We start from the raw sequence: 16,813 nt of genomic DNA, 5'->3' as shown, positions 1-16,813 counted from the left end.
TCCTTTGTGAATCACTACATCCAAGTCTTGTATTTAGTAACTTTGGCTGGATCTACATGGCCAAATAATGCAGTTTATTCAACTGCATAATATGTGTCTACACTGACAATATAATGCAATTCAAACTGCATTAATGGTGTTGTAGATCCAGCCAGTGTCTATATTATCCAAGCCAGAATTTTCAAATAAATACTTGTGTAGACTGCAGTGGCCATGTTATTTGGGGGATTCTGGAATTTGCTGTCCAAAAAAGAAACTTTCCAATCTCTGACCCGCATTTCAAGCTGCTATCAATAAATATAGAAGAGGAGATAAAATTGTGTTAAGGAAGACTGCCTATGAGTTGGGCCCCTTCCACACAGCTATATAACCCAGAATATCAAGGCAGATCACACACAACATCTGCTTTGAACTGAGTTATCTAAGTCTACACTGCCATGTAATTCAGTTCAATGTGGATTTTATACAGCTTTGTGGAAGGGACCTTGGGGCCCTTCCAGAAAGGCCCTATATCCCAGGATATGATCCCAAGTTTTCTGCTTTAAACTGGATTATATGAGTCTGCACTGCCAGATAATCTGGTATCAACAGAAAACCTGGGATCAGATCCTGGCATATAGGGCCTGTCTGAAAGGGCCCTTGGTTACTGAAAGGACCCCCTTAAATCTAACATTACTTTAACACAGAACAAGCTTTGGAGTAGTCAACAAGCAGTGCAGGAGAAATAAAAGTCGATCCAAAGAAAACTGCTTATAAAAAGCATGGAAGGCACAACCAAGTCAGTAACACATTTCCCCCTCCTCTGAACAGGTATATATTTTCCATTGCACTCTTTAAAATAGAATATGGTATATTGTAACTGGGAAATATGCCGTTACACCTATAACATGTATTTTATAAGCTGATTGTTTTTATTTCAGCTATCATTTCTGCAAATAAAGGTAAGTGCAGTAAGTGAACATTCAATGTTTTTCTTAGCAGCTAAGGGTGTTAAATGCTCACTTGTGGCTTGCTCCAAGCAAGGAGACATAAACAGTAGACTTTAAAGCTGCTTGGGGGTAATAATTAGCCTCTCCTAAGCAATTTGCAGTTTATTAGTTAGGTACCAATTAACCTTTACCTCCTGTGCTGAATCTTAAAAAAAAAACAGTAACAGTAAATCTGGAAGTTCTGGTCCATTTTCATTTCTCCAAACCCAGAAAGCTATCTTTTCAAAGTATGTTCATATCCTGACCAAGTTTGACAGTCAGGTTTCCAAACAACAGAGGCCTCAAGTTACAAGGAACAGAAACCAATTAGAAGATACATTTAGGAAAAGTAAAGACGCAATTTCATAAAAAGAAAGAGGAAAAGAAATAAGATTTCGAGGGACTGCTCTTGGATACAGCACAGACTAAACTTTTGGAAAATGGAAATCTCCATAGCCTATGGAGATTTTATGATCTTTAGAAAGGCATGGCCTTGTTAGAAGTCATAACCTTTTGAAAAATGATGCTATCAACTCTTGGTAAAAAGGATGACCTGTCAGAGTCATAACTTTTGGAAAAATGGCATTCATGCAAGGCAATTAGGTTTCTCAGCTGTTAAACTGATGTACTACCTAGGTATGTCTTTGAACTGTTAGGAAAATAGAAATGCCAATGCACAAAACATGTATATAAGTATATAGCCGAGTTTCAGAAGTGTTCTTTTAGTTGCCCAAAAACATCTACTCTTAAAATAGATTTGCCTTTAAATCATGCTCTCAAAAGACAAAAATAAGCAGACTTCTTTAAAAGTAACATAGTTGGCTTACTCACAAACTTCATCTATTCAGCATACAGGTACTTTGCTTATTAGTCCAGTAACAAATAAGATTTGAAGTAGTTTCCCCATGTGGATACAGGAATATAGGATATAGGAATATAGGAACGGAACTATGGACGATGAATTTGGATCATGATTTGTTAATGTGTTGGTATTGATGTGTTATTACCATGTATACTATGTTGTTAATGGTTTTTTAAATTTTGTATGTTGTTGGATTGACTTTTTGCTCTTGCTGTGAACCGTGTTGAGTCGCCTACGGGCTGAGAAACTGCGGTATACAAGCAAAGTAAATAAATAAATACAATCAATAGTCCCCAAAACCTCCTTTAAAAGTAAAAGAACTTACCTGGCCTCCATTAGAGTGATGCTGGAGCTCTCATGCCATGTAGAAATGATGTGCCAGGAGAAGGGGGGGAGGAAAATCACTTCTGCCCCCCTTTCTCCTGGCGCATCATTTCTCCACACCTGGAGAGCTTCAGCACCATTCTAATGGAGGCTGGGTAAGTTATTTACTTTTACTTTTAAAAGCGGTTATAGGGGGTTTGGGGGAGGAGGTTGGTATCCTCACGGCTAATTTCACCCAGAAAACCATAGGACTACTGTCTGGACTACCCACCCACCCCAAGAAGCCCAGAACTTTCGAGGGAGCAGTCCAGACAGCGGAAGTAGTGGGTTTATCCCGCACCTTCCAAGAAGACATGGAATAAATCCACTAACAAATTAATTCACCACAAACCAGGGTTTCCCTTGTTTGTGGTGAATTAATTCGTGTTTGTCTAGGACATCATCTGGATGGCCCCCTTTAAATTGTGGGAACTCCTGCATTAAAGAGGCTGTCTGGATGTGCCCTGAGTCCTTAACAATCCCAGGTGTGATCACATAGTCTGCAGCTCCTCCCACAACAAAAGAGTTAAGGAAAACTGCAAACCAATTCACACATACACAATACAGTGAGCAATGTGAATGATATACATAACAAATAACTAGTGGAGACTTGAAGAAGGTTGCTATTTCCAACAAAACTACAAAAGGCAGCATTTTAAATTGCATTTTGTTTTAAAATACCAGCTACAGCAACATAACTAGAATAGCCAAGTAACCATATAGCTATCCTGCTTTTGGTGAGATCAGTGGTAGCTTTCACAAGTACCCTGAAGGTAGATTTAAATATTTTTAAAGAAATAAATATTAAACATATGCTTGCCCAACTTGCTATAAAGCAAGGATTGCACAGGAGGTTGGATCAATTTTTATGATAAATAGAGAAGGCAAAAAAATCTATTTCATGCTCCATCATGTCTTTGCCATTATAAGACTTTTTACTGAACCTGGTTCCAAAAAGAGGACTGAACTAAGTAGTAAGCTTATGTAAAGAAGTGGATCACAATGAATATACATTGTGAGAAGTGGGTGGGTTTATTCATTAGGTGCTTTTATGCCATCTTCCAGAGCAAACAAAACCACTCAACATGGATCAAAAACATTAAATGGTTTTAAGTATAACACACATTAAAACACTAGCATAGATGAACCAGATGAATCTACTCAAAAACAGATTAAATGGTTGACTACAACAAAAGATAAAAGTGGCAAGTGTTTAAGAATCCAGGCCAGCATCATCAATTAAAAGCAAAGCAGAAAAAAGGACTGCAAAAGAAAGGGGGACCACTGTTGAAAACGCATTGTCTCTTGTACTGGATAACTTAATTAGTCTTGATAGTGGACTGTCAATGGGACCTCTACAGCCAATCACGGGGCTCAGTTAGTACAAATGTATGCAAATTTCACTCATATTATCCATGCTCTCGATTATCATAGAAATGAATTCTCGCATCCCATTCTATAGTCAAATTGGGTTGAGCAAATATTTAACAAGCAAACACACACACACACCTAGTAGTGCACTGACGTATGGAAAGGGGTCAATACCAGGCCAGCAGCACTACAGATTTTTCATTGAACATCTAACTTAATCCATTTCAGCTTCTTTGGAACTTGTAAATTTCAAAACCAGTTTATCAAGGCAAGATGCCACGTCAGAAACTTCCAACAACCATAAAACGGCTGGTATGATTCTTTGAATGGCAACATCAGCTCAACGAATAACGTCTTTTTTAACACATTAGTCACTTATGAAGAATGACAGCATGGGATATGAAATTTAAAGACCAACATCTACCCTTGCCTATTATAATTTTGGCTTCCATGTTCAAGGAGCCCTATGCTTTGTATGCTGGACAAATACACAGAGTCCATGGCAGTTATAATAATAACAATAATAATAAAGCAACAACACTTTATTTGTATTCCGCCCTATCTCCACGAAAGGAGTCAAAGCAGATTCTGGCATATATACAGATACAGGCAAACATTCAATGGCTTTGAAACACAATGAAACACAAATACACAGACAAAGGCTTCCCCTTTCATTTCCAGCTCTGGAGGCAGTGTTCATCTCTGGCTCTAGGGGAGGTGCTCATCTCCATTTCCAAGCTGAACAGCCTGCGTTATCCGTAGACACCTCCTGGTCATTTAGCTAGCATGACTTTGTGGGGAGCCTTTTTACCTTCCTACCAAGGCAGTACCTATTGATCTACTCACATTTGTACGTTTTCAGACTGCCAGGTTGGCAGGAGCTGGAGATGACAGTGGGAGCTCACCGTTTTGTGGATTCAAACTGCTAACCTTCAGGTTAGCAAACTCAGCAGCGTAACACTTTAACCCATTGTGCCACCTCCACCCCCGCCCGGCTTCATTTTTCTGTAAAGACAGTTTGAACCTTCTGCTGAAGCATAACAACCTCGGTGTCTTATTTCAGCCTGTGCTGCCTAATAGCAAGTGTTATACAACCTAGATATAACACTATTAAAATCCTCATATAGGAGACATGGTGTGAGCCCATTTTCGCCAGGACAAATCAGGGATTGGAGACAGAGAACAAATGGGAGATTTAACAGCTGGAAGCTGATTTTGCCCAGTATTAGTATAAACTAAGTACAAACAGTCTATGCCAGTGGTGTGCTTTGTGTCCTCAAATGTTTTGTACTCCAATTATCAACAGCCAGAGAAGCATGGCCAATAATTAGTTATTATGGGATTTACAGTCTATGACATCAAAAGAGAGCATGAAGATGTCTCCCCTGGTGTGATTGAAGGGTCATGTGCTTTAATTAATCAATTTTCTAAATCAATGTCTTCCAAGTTATAAGAAAACACACACACTCCTCCCTTCTGATGCTCGAAAACCAGTTATTTTTATAGCAAGCATGGGCAAGGTTTGGCCCTCCAGGTGTTTTGGACTCCCACAATTTCTGGGAGTTGAACTCCAAAACATTTTTGGTACTGTTTATATTCAATCCTGCTTTAAGTTTGCATATTTGTATATTTTAAAGTAAGAGCTGTGGTGGCACAGTGGATTAAACCGCTAAGCTACAGAACTTACTGAACAGAAGGTTGGAAGTTTGGATCCGCGGGTCGGGGTGAGCTCCTGCTGTTAGGCCCAGCTTCTGCCAACCTAGCAGCTTGAAAACATGCAAATGTGAGTAGATCAATAGGTACTGCTTCAGCGGGAAGGTAATGGCACACTATGCAATCATGCTGGCCACATGCCCTAGGAGGCATCTACGGACAACTCCGGCTCTTTGGCTTAGAAATTGGGACAAGCAACAACCCCCAGAGTCGGACTTAAATAGACTTAATGTTGAAGGGAAACTTTTACTATATTTTAAATTGTATGCTGATGTTTATTTGAAGTTGTTTTGAGTCTCCCTGGAGAGATATAAAGCAGGGTATAAATAAATATAATAATAATTATTATTATGATAATGATAATAATAACATGGAAGGCTGAAGTTTGCTCATGCCTACTCTATACTGTGATATGCATTACTATGTGAGAACTACAAAGGATAACTCCCACACATGGTAGAGCTTTCATAGAGTACAATGGCTGCACCACATCAAATGATGTACATCATAGAGTTTTAAGTTTTTCCTCTCCTTACAGAGAGCACTATATCCTCTTTCCCATTTCAAGGGACAGGCAGGCATTTCTATTATGAAATCTACCCCAAAGATGCCCAAAAAATATGTTTTAAAGCACATATGTCAAATGCAAGGCCCGCAGGCCAAATCCGGTCTACTACATCATTTTATGTGGTCTGCAAGACTATCAATGCCAGGGCAACAAAGTAGCATTTATACAGTCTTACAATTACAACCAGCCCTTTGAAGGCAACCATAAGGCTGATGTGGCCCTCAATGAAACTACTATATTAAAACAGCAGTTAGTTAGTTAATCAGTCTCCTCTGTAAAACTCACTTGTCTGTGTAAAAAAGGATTTTGAGCATAAAAAACCATTTGATTGTGATCCACAACCTACAGTGGTACAGGTTTATTCCCTTTTTTATTTCCAAGGTCTAGGCCTTATGAGGACTAGTGTTAATGACTGTGGCAATGATCAGTTACAGAGAAGAAACACAGCATTAAGTAAATAGCACAAGAAAGCACTTCTTCCGTATCTCATATCTCCCAGTAGTTCCTCAGGCTGAGCACTTGTGGTTTACCGGAACAAATACCAAGGAAATTAGAACACAGCTTTCACTCAGTAGTTATTTCCCTAAAACAACATGCATTTTCAAACACACACACACACACGTTTTTATTTCCACCACCAAAGCCAAATCATTACCACTGTTTGGCAGACAGTGTCAAATATAGCATAACATTCCTCTTCCATCTATCAGTTACCTCTTGTTCCTCTGCCATTCATACATAATGTAATTTCTCAAATACTTAAATTAGCAGGTATCAAAGGTCCATGAAGCTTACACAACACAATAGGTATCCCAACATAGGCCCATTCTGAAAACATACTGCAATACATGGCAAAGAAGTTGGCTAAGATTTGCAAGATCTGGGTTCAAATCCCACAGCAAACCATGATGTTCAGTCACAGTCAATTCCTAAGCACATTTATGTAGAATTCCCAGTCACTTAGCTCTTCAAGCCAATTATTCATAGCACATCACAGGTGGGCAACTTTTAGTCCTCCAAATGTTGGGAGTGCAGCTTCCACCGTTGGTTATGCTAAGGCTGCTGGAACTGCAGAGTATCAGACATTCTGCACCCAACTGTGAAGGGCTGTAGCTTAACCGAACTTGGACCAGACAGTAATATATGACAGGGGCCCCTTCCACACAGCTGAATAAAATCCCACATTTTCAGTTTTGAACTGGGGGCCTTCCAGACAAGCTGCTATCCCAGGAGCATCTGTGTTTAAAAAACTTGGATCTTCCTGGGAACCCATCTACACACACCTCAGAAAGCGTGCACTTTCTGGGATGGGTGCCCAGATGTTCTTCTGGGACTTCCTGGGAGAACACCCGGACACTGTAACTCCCTCCCCAAAAGCCCCCCAAAGTCAAGACAGAGGAAAAGTGTTCCTGCCATACATCAAGGGAACCACTGACCGCATAGGGAAGCTGATGAGGAAACACAACATACAAACTATCTACAGACCCACCAAGAAAATCCAACAAATGCTACGTTCAGCAAAGGACAAGAGGGATCCTCTCACTTCTGCAGGAGTCTACCGTATACCATGCAGCTGTGGACAAGTCTACATAGGGACCACCAAACGCAGCATTGCCCAAACACGAATCAAGAAACATGAAAGGCACTGCAGACTACTTCAACCAGAGAAGTCAGCCATAGCAGAGCACCTGATGAACCAACCTGGACATAGCATATTATCTGAGAACACAGAAATGCTGGACCACTCTCACAACCACCATGTCAGACTACATAGAGAAGCCATTGAAATCCACAAGCATGTGGGCAATTTCAACAGAAAGGAGGAGACCATGAAAATGAACAAAATCTGGCTACCAGTATTTAAAAAAAACTCTAAAATTACAACTTTAATAACAGTTCCCCTTTGCATAACACAAACACATTTGTGTCAAAAACTCTTTCGCGCTACAGAAAGGTTTTTTACGAATGAGAACACACAAATACTAGAAATTCAAGTTGAACGTGATCATGTTTTCTCCAAATCAAAAGTAGTGTGTACATGAAACATCCATTTAAAAAAGTCTGCCATTGCAAGTATGAAATAAGCACGAGTGGGCTAACTAACTGAGAAAAGGACAGATATTTTAAAAAGAACAGCAAAAGCTATCTCCCAAATATGAATGGACTCTATTACATTCCCATATCATATGATTAAACACACCTTTTTGTTTACAACCATGCCAACACCTGTTCTTTACCCCTGGTAAAAGATGTGAAAGATGTGCAGCGGTTCAAAAGTTGTGCAAGGGGCCGAGGCTGTTAGGACTTGTGGGATTTGAAGTCCAAAACACCTGGAGGGACCAAGTTTGCCCAGGCCTGATGTAGCATCATAGAACCATAGAATCCTCCTGTCAAGAAGCAGGAAAATTGCATTCAAAGCACCCCTAGCAGATGGCCATCCAGCCTCTGTTTAAAAGCCTCCAAAGAAGAAGACTCCACCACACTCCAGGGCAGAGAGTTCTACTGCTGGACAGCTCTTACCATTAGGAAATTATTCCTCGTGTTCAGGTGAATTCTCCTTTCTTGTAGTCTGAAGCCATTTTCCACGTCCTAGTTTTCAGGGTAACAGAAAACAAGCCTGCTCCCTCCTTCCTATGACTTCCCCTCACATATCTATACATGGCCATCATATCTCCTCTCAGCCTTCTTTTCCACAGGCTAAACATGCCCAGCTCTTTAAGCCATTCCTCATAGGGCTTGTTCTCCAGACCCTTTATCATTTTAGTCACCCTCCTTTGGACACCTTCCAGCTTGTCAACATCTCCCTTCAACTGTGGTGTCCAGAATTGGACACAGTATTCCAGGTGTGGTCTGACCAAGGCAGAATAGAGGAATAGCATGACTTCGCTGGATCTAGACACTATACTCCTATTTATGTAGGCCAAAAACCCGTTGGCTATTTTAGCTGCTGTATCACATTGTTGGCTCATGTTTAACTTCTTGTCCATGAGGACTCCAAGATCTTTTTTCACACATACTGCTCTCGAGCCATGCATCCCCCCATTCTGTATCTTTGCATTTCATTTTTTCTGCCTAAGTGGAGTATCTTGCATTTATCCCTGTTAAACTTCATTTTATTCATTTTGGCCCATCTCTCTAATCTGTTAATCTAATTCTGCTCCTGTCTCCTGGAGTATTGGCTACCCCTCCCAAGTTGGTGTTGTCTGCAAACTTGATGATCATGCCTTCTAACCCTTCATCTAAGGCAGGGGTCCTCAAACATTTTAAACAGAAGGCCAGGTCACAGTCCCTCAAACTTTTGGAGGGCCAGATTATAATTTTTAAAAAGCATGAATGAATTCCTATGCACACTGCACATATCTTATTTGTAGTGCAAAAACACTTAAAAACAATACAACAATTAAAATGAAGAACAATTTTAACAAATATAAACTTATTAGTATTTCAATGGGAAATGTGGGCCTGCTTTTGACTGATGAGATAGGATTGTTGTTGTTGTGTGCTTTCAAGTCGTTTCAGATTTAGGTTGACCCTGAGTGAGGGTCGGGTAAATGACCTTGGAGGGCGGTATCTAGCCCTGGGGCCTTAGTTTGAGGACCCCTGATCTAAGTCATTAATAAAGAGGTTGAACAGGACTGGGCCCAGGGCAGAACCCTGCAGCACTCTACTTGTCACTTCTTTCCAGGATGAAGAAAAAGCATTTGGGAGAATCACCCTTTGGGTTTGTTTGCTTAACCAACCACAGATCCACTTAACCGTAGTTTTGTCATAGTTTCAAATGGACTCAAAATATCAATCGAGTCCATTTGAAGTGCTATAGCTTCGCGGAGTGGTCGTTTTGCAAGGTCTTCACTGCCAAAGAGCGCTAGCGCCTCACCTAACTGCAACCCCCAGAATTCCAAAACATTAAGCCAATCAAAAACATTAATGCAGTATTAATACTATAGTGTGGATGCACCCTCAAACAGGTTCAGTGGGGTAACTTCCTAGGCAGGCATGTTCACGGCTGCAGCCCAAGAGATTTCCACCTTATGCATTTGCCTGCAAGAACTGGCTGGCAAGGAGATGATCACGGCTGGCTGACGTGGGTTGGTAAAGAGCTTAATCATTCCTGGCCCTAAAGGATCCCAACATGACTGTGCAAGAATAGCGCAGAGGGAGTAAATTTAGCCTGTCAGTGGGGAGCCTTGCACCATTTCCTCCTCCTGAGCCAAGGGCAAGGGGGCTGGCCTGGCAAGGGGGCTGGTCCAAGGTGTGTCTCCCAAGGCTTCCTCCCCATTGCACTTTCTTATAAGGAAACCGGCGCGTCATGTGACCCATCTGGCGTTGCTCCGCCAGCCAATCAGAAGCGTCGCCGGCCGGAGAGGCACTTTCATTCATAAAAGTGGGAAAGGATGGAATCTTACAGGGAACTTCGACAGAGGCTTTTTTTCCCCAAACCGGGGTGGGGTAGGGGGCTCGTATTTAGGGAAATCACTCTTCAAGAGATGCTGAAACCCGGCTAAAGTTGGAAAATATTGAACGGCCTCCCTTAGTCTTGGGATAAGGGGTAAACTATCGATCCTGATCGGCACAAAGCAGGGATTCAAGTCAATCAGAAAAGGCGCGCAGGCCACAGAGACAGATGCGGGGGGGGGGGGGGGAGAGAAGAGGCCGACTTGCATCACACAAACACGCCTTCCCGGCAAAACACGGGTCCCCACAGAAGCCTGAAAGCCTCCCTCTCTGCCCCCGATTGTTTATTACTCACGGCAATCGGTTTCGTCGCTGTTATCCGTACAGTCGTCATCCTCGTCGCATTTCCAGATGGAAGGGATGCACCGCTCGTTCCGGCACTGGAACTGGTCCTCTTCGCACTCCTTGGCCGAGCCTTCAACCATTGCCATCATCATCATCATCATCATCATCATCATCATTATAAAGGGAGACAGAGAAAAGGGGAAAGGATTGAGTCAATACAGGCTTGGAAAGGGCGGGAGGGGAAGGGAGAAACACAGGGAGGATTTAGACACACAATCCGCTTCCGATCCCGCTGGCAAAGCCGGAGCGCGCCTCTTAGGCCACATTTCCCGAGCGCACAAAGCCCTTCGCCGCTCCTTCTCTTTCCCCCCAGGGCCCTTTCCCACCCTCAAAAAGGCCCCTTTGAGAGGGCCCTGGGGTTTGTGGTGGGGTTTCTAAGGTGGGGTTTGTGGGGAAAGGAAGGCAAAGGAGGCAGGCGGGGGAAAAACCACAACAAAGGGTCATTGCAAGCCAAGTCCGGGAGAAGGATTGCTCGCCGTGGAAAGGGAGGGAGGGAGGCGCAATCGGGACCAAAAGCTCCACAATATTCGCATTCACCTTATTATTGTTGTTGGGATTCCTCAGAGGAAGGGGGGGGGGCGCAATCGGGGCCAAAAGCTTCACAATATCATCATTCACCTTATTATTGCTGTTAGGATTTCTCAGAGGAAGGGAAAGGGGTGCCATCGGGACCAAAGACCTCCCATTATCATGGTTAGGATGATTTTAAATGACCCGGGAAGGAGAAAAGAGGAAAGGAGAAGGGAATGAATGGGCAGGTGTGATCGGCAAGGGAAATCCCCCTCTTTTGGGGGAAATGAAAGCTATGGAATGCCTATGAATAGGAGGATCTCTTTCTCTCTGTTATGGGGAGACAGAGAAGGGAAAGGGAAATGCTTCTCCCACCCTTCCGAGAGCCAGGACCCACCTTTGGCGATGTGGAGCTTGAGCAGGAGCAGCTGGAAGAGCAGCAGCCGGGTCAGAGCCGGCCGGCCCATGGTGCGCGTTCGTGGATGGATGGGTGGGTAGCGAGAGAGCGTGCGATCGGCCCTTTCCTTTGCCTTCTTCTGCCTCCTCCTCTCCTTCCTCCTCCTCTTCCTCCCCCTCCTGGCCGGCCCAGCGCATGCAGCCCCGGCTCTCTACCTCTGCCAGCGGGACTGCGGGCTGCCTGCTTCTCCTCGCCGGCGTGGGGGCATTTCAAGCCACGGCGGTGACGACGGCGACGCGCCCCACTGGGCGGGATCTCGGAGCGCGTGGACGAGAGAGAGAGACGCGCGCACACAGAGAGAGAGGCGCGCGCACACACGAGCAGCAAGCAAGCCAGACCTGAGCTCCTTCGCCTGACCTGGAAGCCGCACCACGTGGCCACTGAACCGGGAGAACTCAGGGTAAAAAAACCCTCCCTCCTTCCATCCTTCCAAGCCTCGATCTGGAATTATAACTGCATCTCTACACTGTGTAACCGCCTGGGCACAAGGCTTTGGATCCCTGAGGCATCAGGGCTCTGTTGCCAGGAATGGTTCAAGGACCTCATCACACTAGAGCAGTGGTTCTCAACCAATGGGTCCCCCAGATGTTTTGACCTTCAACTCCCAGAAATCCCAACAGCTGATAAATTGGATTGTTGTAGGTTTTTTTAGGCCCTATAGCCATGTTCTAGAAGCATTCTCTCCTGACGTTTTGCCTGCATCTGTGGCAAGCATCCTCACAACCTCTAAACCAAGGGTCCTCAAACTAAGGCCCAATGGCCGAATATGGCCCTCCAAGGTCATTTACCTGGCCCTTGCTCAGGGTTAACTTAAGTCTGAAACAATTTGAAAGCACACAACAACAACAACAATGCTATCTCATCAGCCAAAAGCAGTCCCACACTTCCCATTGAAATACTAATCTGTTTATATTATGTTCTTCATTTTAATTATTGTATTGTTTTTACATGTTTTTTGCACTACAAATCAGATATGTGCACTGTGCATAGGAATCCATAACATGTTGTTTTTTTTTCAAATTATAATCCGGCCCTCCAACAGTTTGAGGGACTGCGACCTGGCCCTCTGTTTAAAAAGTTTGAAGACCCCTGCTCTAAACGGTTCTGGCCCAATTTACCTGTCCGAACACATCTCCCCTTATGAACCATCTAGGACTTTAAGAACATCTGGGGAGGCCCTGCTCTTGATCCTGTCTTCATCACAAGTTTGTTTGGCAGGGACGAGAGACAAGGCCTTCTCAGCGGTGGCCCCTCAGCTATGGAACGCCCTCCCTAGGGATATCAGATCGGCTCCCTCCCTTTTAACATTTCGGAGAAAAGTTAAGACACAGTTGTTCGAGCAAGCGTTTACAAATGCAGAGTAACTGACATGGGAATTGAAATGACTAGACAATAGAACTGGACAATGCTTTAACAAGGAGATGCTACTGATGTTGGTTTTATTGTGTTGTGGTTTTATACTGTTTTTACATTTTAATTTTGTATTTTGATATTATGTGTACTGATTTGTTGTAAACTGCCTTGAGTGGCCGATAGGCTGAGAAGGGCGGTATACAAATACAGTAAATAAATAAATAAATAAATAAACCCAGTGATTCCAGCCATGAAAGCTTTTGACAATACAGCTGGTAAACTGGCTGGGATTATTATTATTTTACTGACACAAAACCACAGTATGTCACAACAAGTGAGATATATATGCTGGATTTTGTATCACAAAATCACAAGTCAAACACTTCCCAAGCCACTAGGACTGTGTGATATATTTTCAAATGATGCATGCAGATCCAAGTAAGGTGGCCTTTTGCAGTTGACAGATTGTGATTTTGTCAATGTTTATTGTTTCCAAATTATGGAGAAGCAAACCAAGATGAAGTCTGCAGTGGCTTGGTCAACGCCCAGGATAAAAAGGACCACAGTGGATGCTGCTGATTCTGGACATCTATCAACAAGTGGGCTATAGAATCAAAATACAAATGAACAATCACAGCAGCGGCAGAAATATACAATGCCAGTAAACTACACAATTATTATTATTATTATTATTATTATTATTATTATTAGGAGAATTTCTATCTCGTCCTTCTCACTTCCAAAGAGGGACTCAGGACAGCTACCAACAGGCACCATTTGGTGCCAAACAATAAAGTAAGCATAATATACAATTAACCTACATTAAAAACAATTATAGATACATTAAAACAGTTCCTGGGAAATCCTGGAAATTATAAGCCAAAACAACTGTGAATATGCAAATACATAAATAAATGGAATTTCCATTGTTCCCATTTCAATCTATTGGTTTTTGGTCATACCCTACATAACAGGCAACAACAAAACAAAACAACCCAACCTTAACGTCTTGTATCTTACTGTCCTTCAAAGACTACATTTGAAGACAACTGTCTTATCATCTCTCAGTTTCCTCCTTTCTAGCTGAGAAACTTCCCTGAACCTTTCCACAATAATGATGATGATGATGATGGACTTGGATGGCCGCCAAAAGCATTCAAGGTGCAAACACAAAAAATACAACTGCATACACAAACAATTTATTTATTATTTATTTATTTCGCTTACTTATACCCCGCCCTTCTCACCCCGGGGGGAACTCAGGGCGGCTTACAGAGGAGGCACAATTAGATGCCCAAATCCATTGACAAGCAGTACAAAATACAAAACAATTCAACAGTTAAATTAAAACATCAATACATAATAAAATAATAAAACAATCTCATGCTCAGGGTTCAGAGTCCATATATCCAATAACATAAAAGCAACAACAAACAACATAACATCATAAAACCCCACTGTTTAAATCAATAAAATGCAACACTAGTTGCCGATATAAAACAAACTACAATCAATATCAGTCTCATAAAGTGCAAAGTGAAATAATTTCTAGGTTCTCAAATCTATTCTTTAAGAATTTCTAAACATGGTCAAAGGCTTGTCTGAAAAGGCATGTCTTCAACTGTGTTTGGAAGGTTTGGAGAGTTTGGGCTAGCCTGATCTCTCACGGGAGGATGTTCCAAAGCTGGTGGCCACCACCAAGAAGGTCCTCTCTCTAGTCCCCACCAATCACGCTTGAGATGGAGGTGGGACCGAGAGGAGGACCTCCCCCTCCTCTCTTAGTTTCCATATACTTTACCAATATCTTCCACTATCTTATCTCACTGAGTTTAGGGTGACATTGACTTCCCCATAAACTATATACTGTCTTGTCCCATCCCTCTTCTAATACAAGATATTATGGGGTGGCCTAGGCAATTAAAAAAACCTGGTTCCTCCTTGCATGAAACTTATATAACTTGTTTGTTGGTGTGGTTCAATGCTTTCATTTTTGGACTCTCTTCAGGGACATGATGATGATGATGAATGCCTGTGATATTGATACTTCTCTGGGAAAAATACATTATTCCCATTTTTCTAGCAAGGATCTAATATTGAACATTAGTAATTGACTCTAGGATAGTTGTATCCACCTGCCAGTCCAGAATGAAGTGATTTTGGCAGGACTGATTTGAGGCATACCTTAGGGACTTGACAGGGATGCCGTGGAAGGCTTAGAAAGGATACCAATCTAAGTGTTAAATATATGCATACTATCATATCTCCAACTAAACTGGAACTGCAGTAAGAAATTTAACTCCAAGTCAAGTGTCATCAAGTGACTAAGCTATACCAATTATTTTATCCATACATTCTTAACAGGGCAATTCCTTCCTGCTCTGCTGTCTAATTATAGAACACAAAAACATCAAGGAAAAATCTGAAAAAGGCTGTGATCCAGCAGAGCAAGTGAAATGGAGTTGGTGGTACTGAGGTCTCCCCAGCTATATCTGAGAACAAGTCACATTGCCAGCCCTTACAACTGGTAGACTCTCCGGGGCCTTTAGAGCTTATATAAGTTCACAGTCGAAAGGAATAAAGATTTATTTATTTATTTATTTATTTATATAAAGTATTTTATACCTAAGAACCTTCTATGAAAGATCCTCATCGATTTATTCTTCTGTCTGGTTCTCTTCAAGCCCTTTCCTTTAGCTTATTTTAGTCACCAACCCCAGACATCCTAGGCTAGAGCAATATGTACTCGAAACCTAAAATCGGAGACAAGCATGTTATTGTGGCCTTGGTTGGTGCATGTAGCAACAGCCAGAGGGAAATAGGAAAGAAGTAGAACTAGATGGGCAAAACAGAAGTCAAGCAGAGCAATTATACTAAATACAGTTTCGGAAATCAGAGGAGATAAACTATAGCTAATGTGTAAAAGGGTAGAGGAAAGTTTGTATTTTTCAATTTCTTGGTTTTGTAACTGAAAAACAATTCCCTACTGGCCCATCAAATATTATTTGAGGTAGTTCTATAAGTTACAATACTTCTGTCACACACAGAGCTACACATGAGAAGGAATGGGGGGAGAGAGAAAAATGATATGTTGTTGAAGGCTTTCATGGCAGTATTCTCTGGGCTGATGAGTGTTTCAGGCAATATGGCCATGTTCCAGTAGCATTCTCTCCTGATGTTTTGCCTGCACCTGTGGCTGGCATCTTCAGAGGTTCTGTTGGCAGTGAAGCAAGTGGATGTGTGTGTGTATCTGTCTGTCTGTCTGTCTGTCTGTCTGTCTGTCTGTCTGTCTATCTATCTATCTATCTATCTATCTATCTATCTATCTGTGGAATGAAATGTTCAGGGTGGGAAAAAGATACCCTCATTGATTGACTTTGTAGCTTCATGGCTGCCTCCCAGACAGCTTAAAATACTATGCTCTCTGTCTATCTAAAAACTAGGGTATTCCCATCCATAGTTGAAAGTGTTGAAAGCCTCAGGCAGAACAAATACACTGTGATATTTCTATCCATTTCTGAAGTCTCGCAGAGCGCAACATTTTACTTTTATGTGAAAACAAGAGCCCTAAACCTGAGTGAGACTATCAATCAGCATCTTACTTGTTCACAGGCACTGAGTTCCTGTTTGAATGATCAGATTTGCCATTGGTGTGCTTTCTGTTTCATGTGTTGGGAAGCAGGGCAAAGAAAGATCTCAATTTTCTAAAAAGTATTTTAACAAAGTACTTCTCACTGGACCTCAAATGCATGGCTGTAAAGGCGAAGGTTTCCCCTTGACATTAGGTCTAGTCAAGTCCAAATCTGGGGGTGGTGCTCAGTTCAATTGCTAAGCCGGAGACCCGGCGTTGT

The 16,813-nt window shown here is 42.3% G+C and overlaps 1 protein-coding gene across 3 annotated transcripts in view; it reads right to left on the bottom strand.

Moving 5' to 3' along the window:
* Positions 1-11,865, bottom strand: part of LRP8 (LDL receptor related protein 8) — a 241,602-nt gene extending 229,737 nt beyond the window's left edge. For 2 of the 3 annotated variants that reach the window (XM_060773528.2, XM_067467879.1), the window contains exons 1-2: positions 11,553-11,865; positions 10,596-10,715 (exon numbers count right to left, since the gene is read on the bottom strand). In XM_060773528.2, the coding sequence (XP_060629511.2) occupies positions 10,596-10,715; positions 11,553-11,622 (190 nt within the window). In that variant the 5' untranslated portion in view covers positions 11,623-11,865. The remainder of the gene's footprint in view (positions 1-10,595; positions 10,716-11,552) is intronic. The other variant, XM_060773529.2, reaches the window with a different exon arrangement.
* Between the last annotated feature and the right edge of the window lie 4,948 nt (positions 11,866-16,813).

Source organism: Anolis sagrei, chromosome 4 (genome assembly GCF_037176765.1).
Source record: "Anolis sagrei isolate rAnoSag1 chromosome 4, rAnoSag1.mat, whole genome shotgun sequence".
Taxonomy (NCBI): Eukaryota; Metazoa; Chordata; class Lepidosauria; order Squamata; family Dactyloidae; genus Anolis; species Anolis sagrei.
Note: the sequence above shows the minus strand (reverse complement) of the source record. Positions and strands in the feature narration are given on the sequence as shown.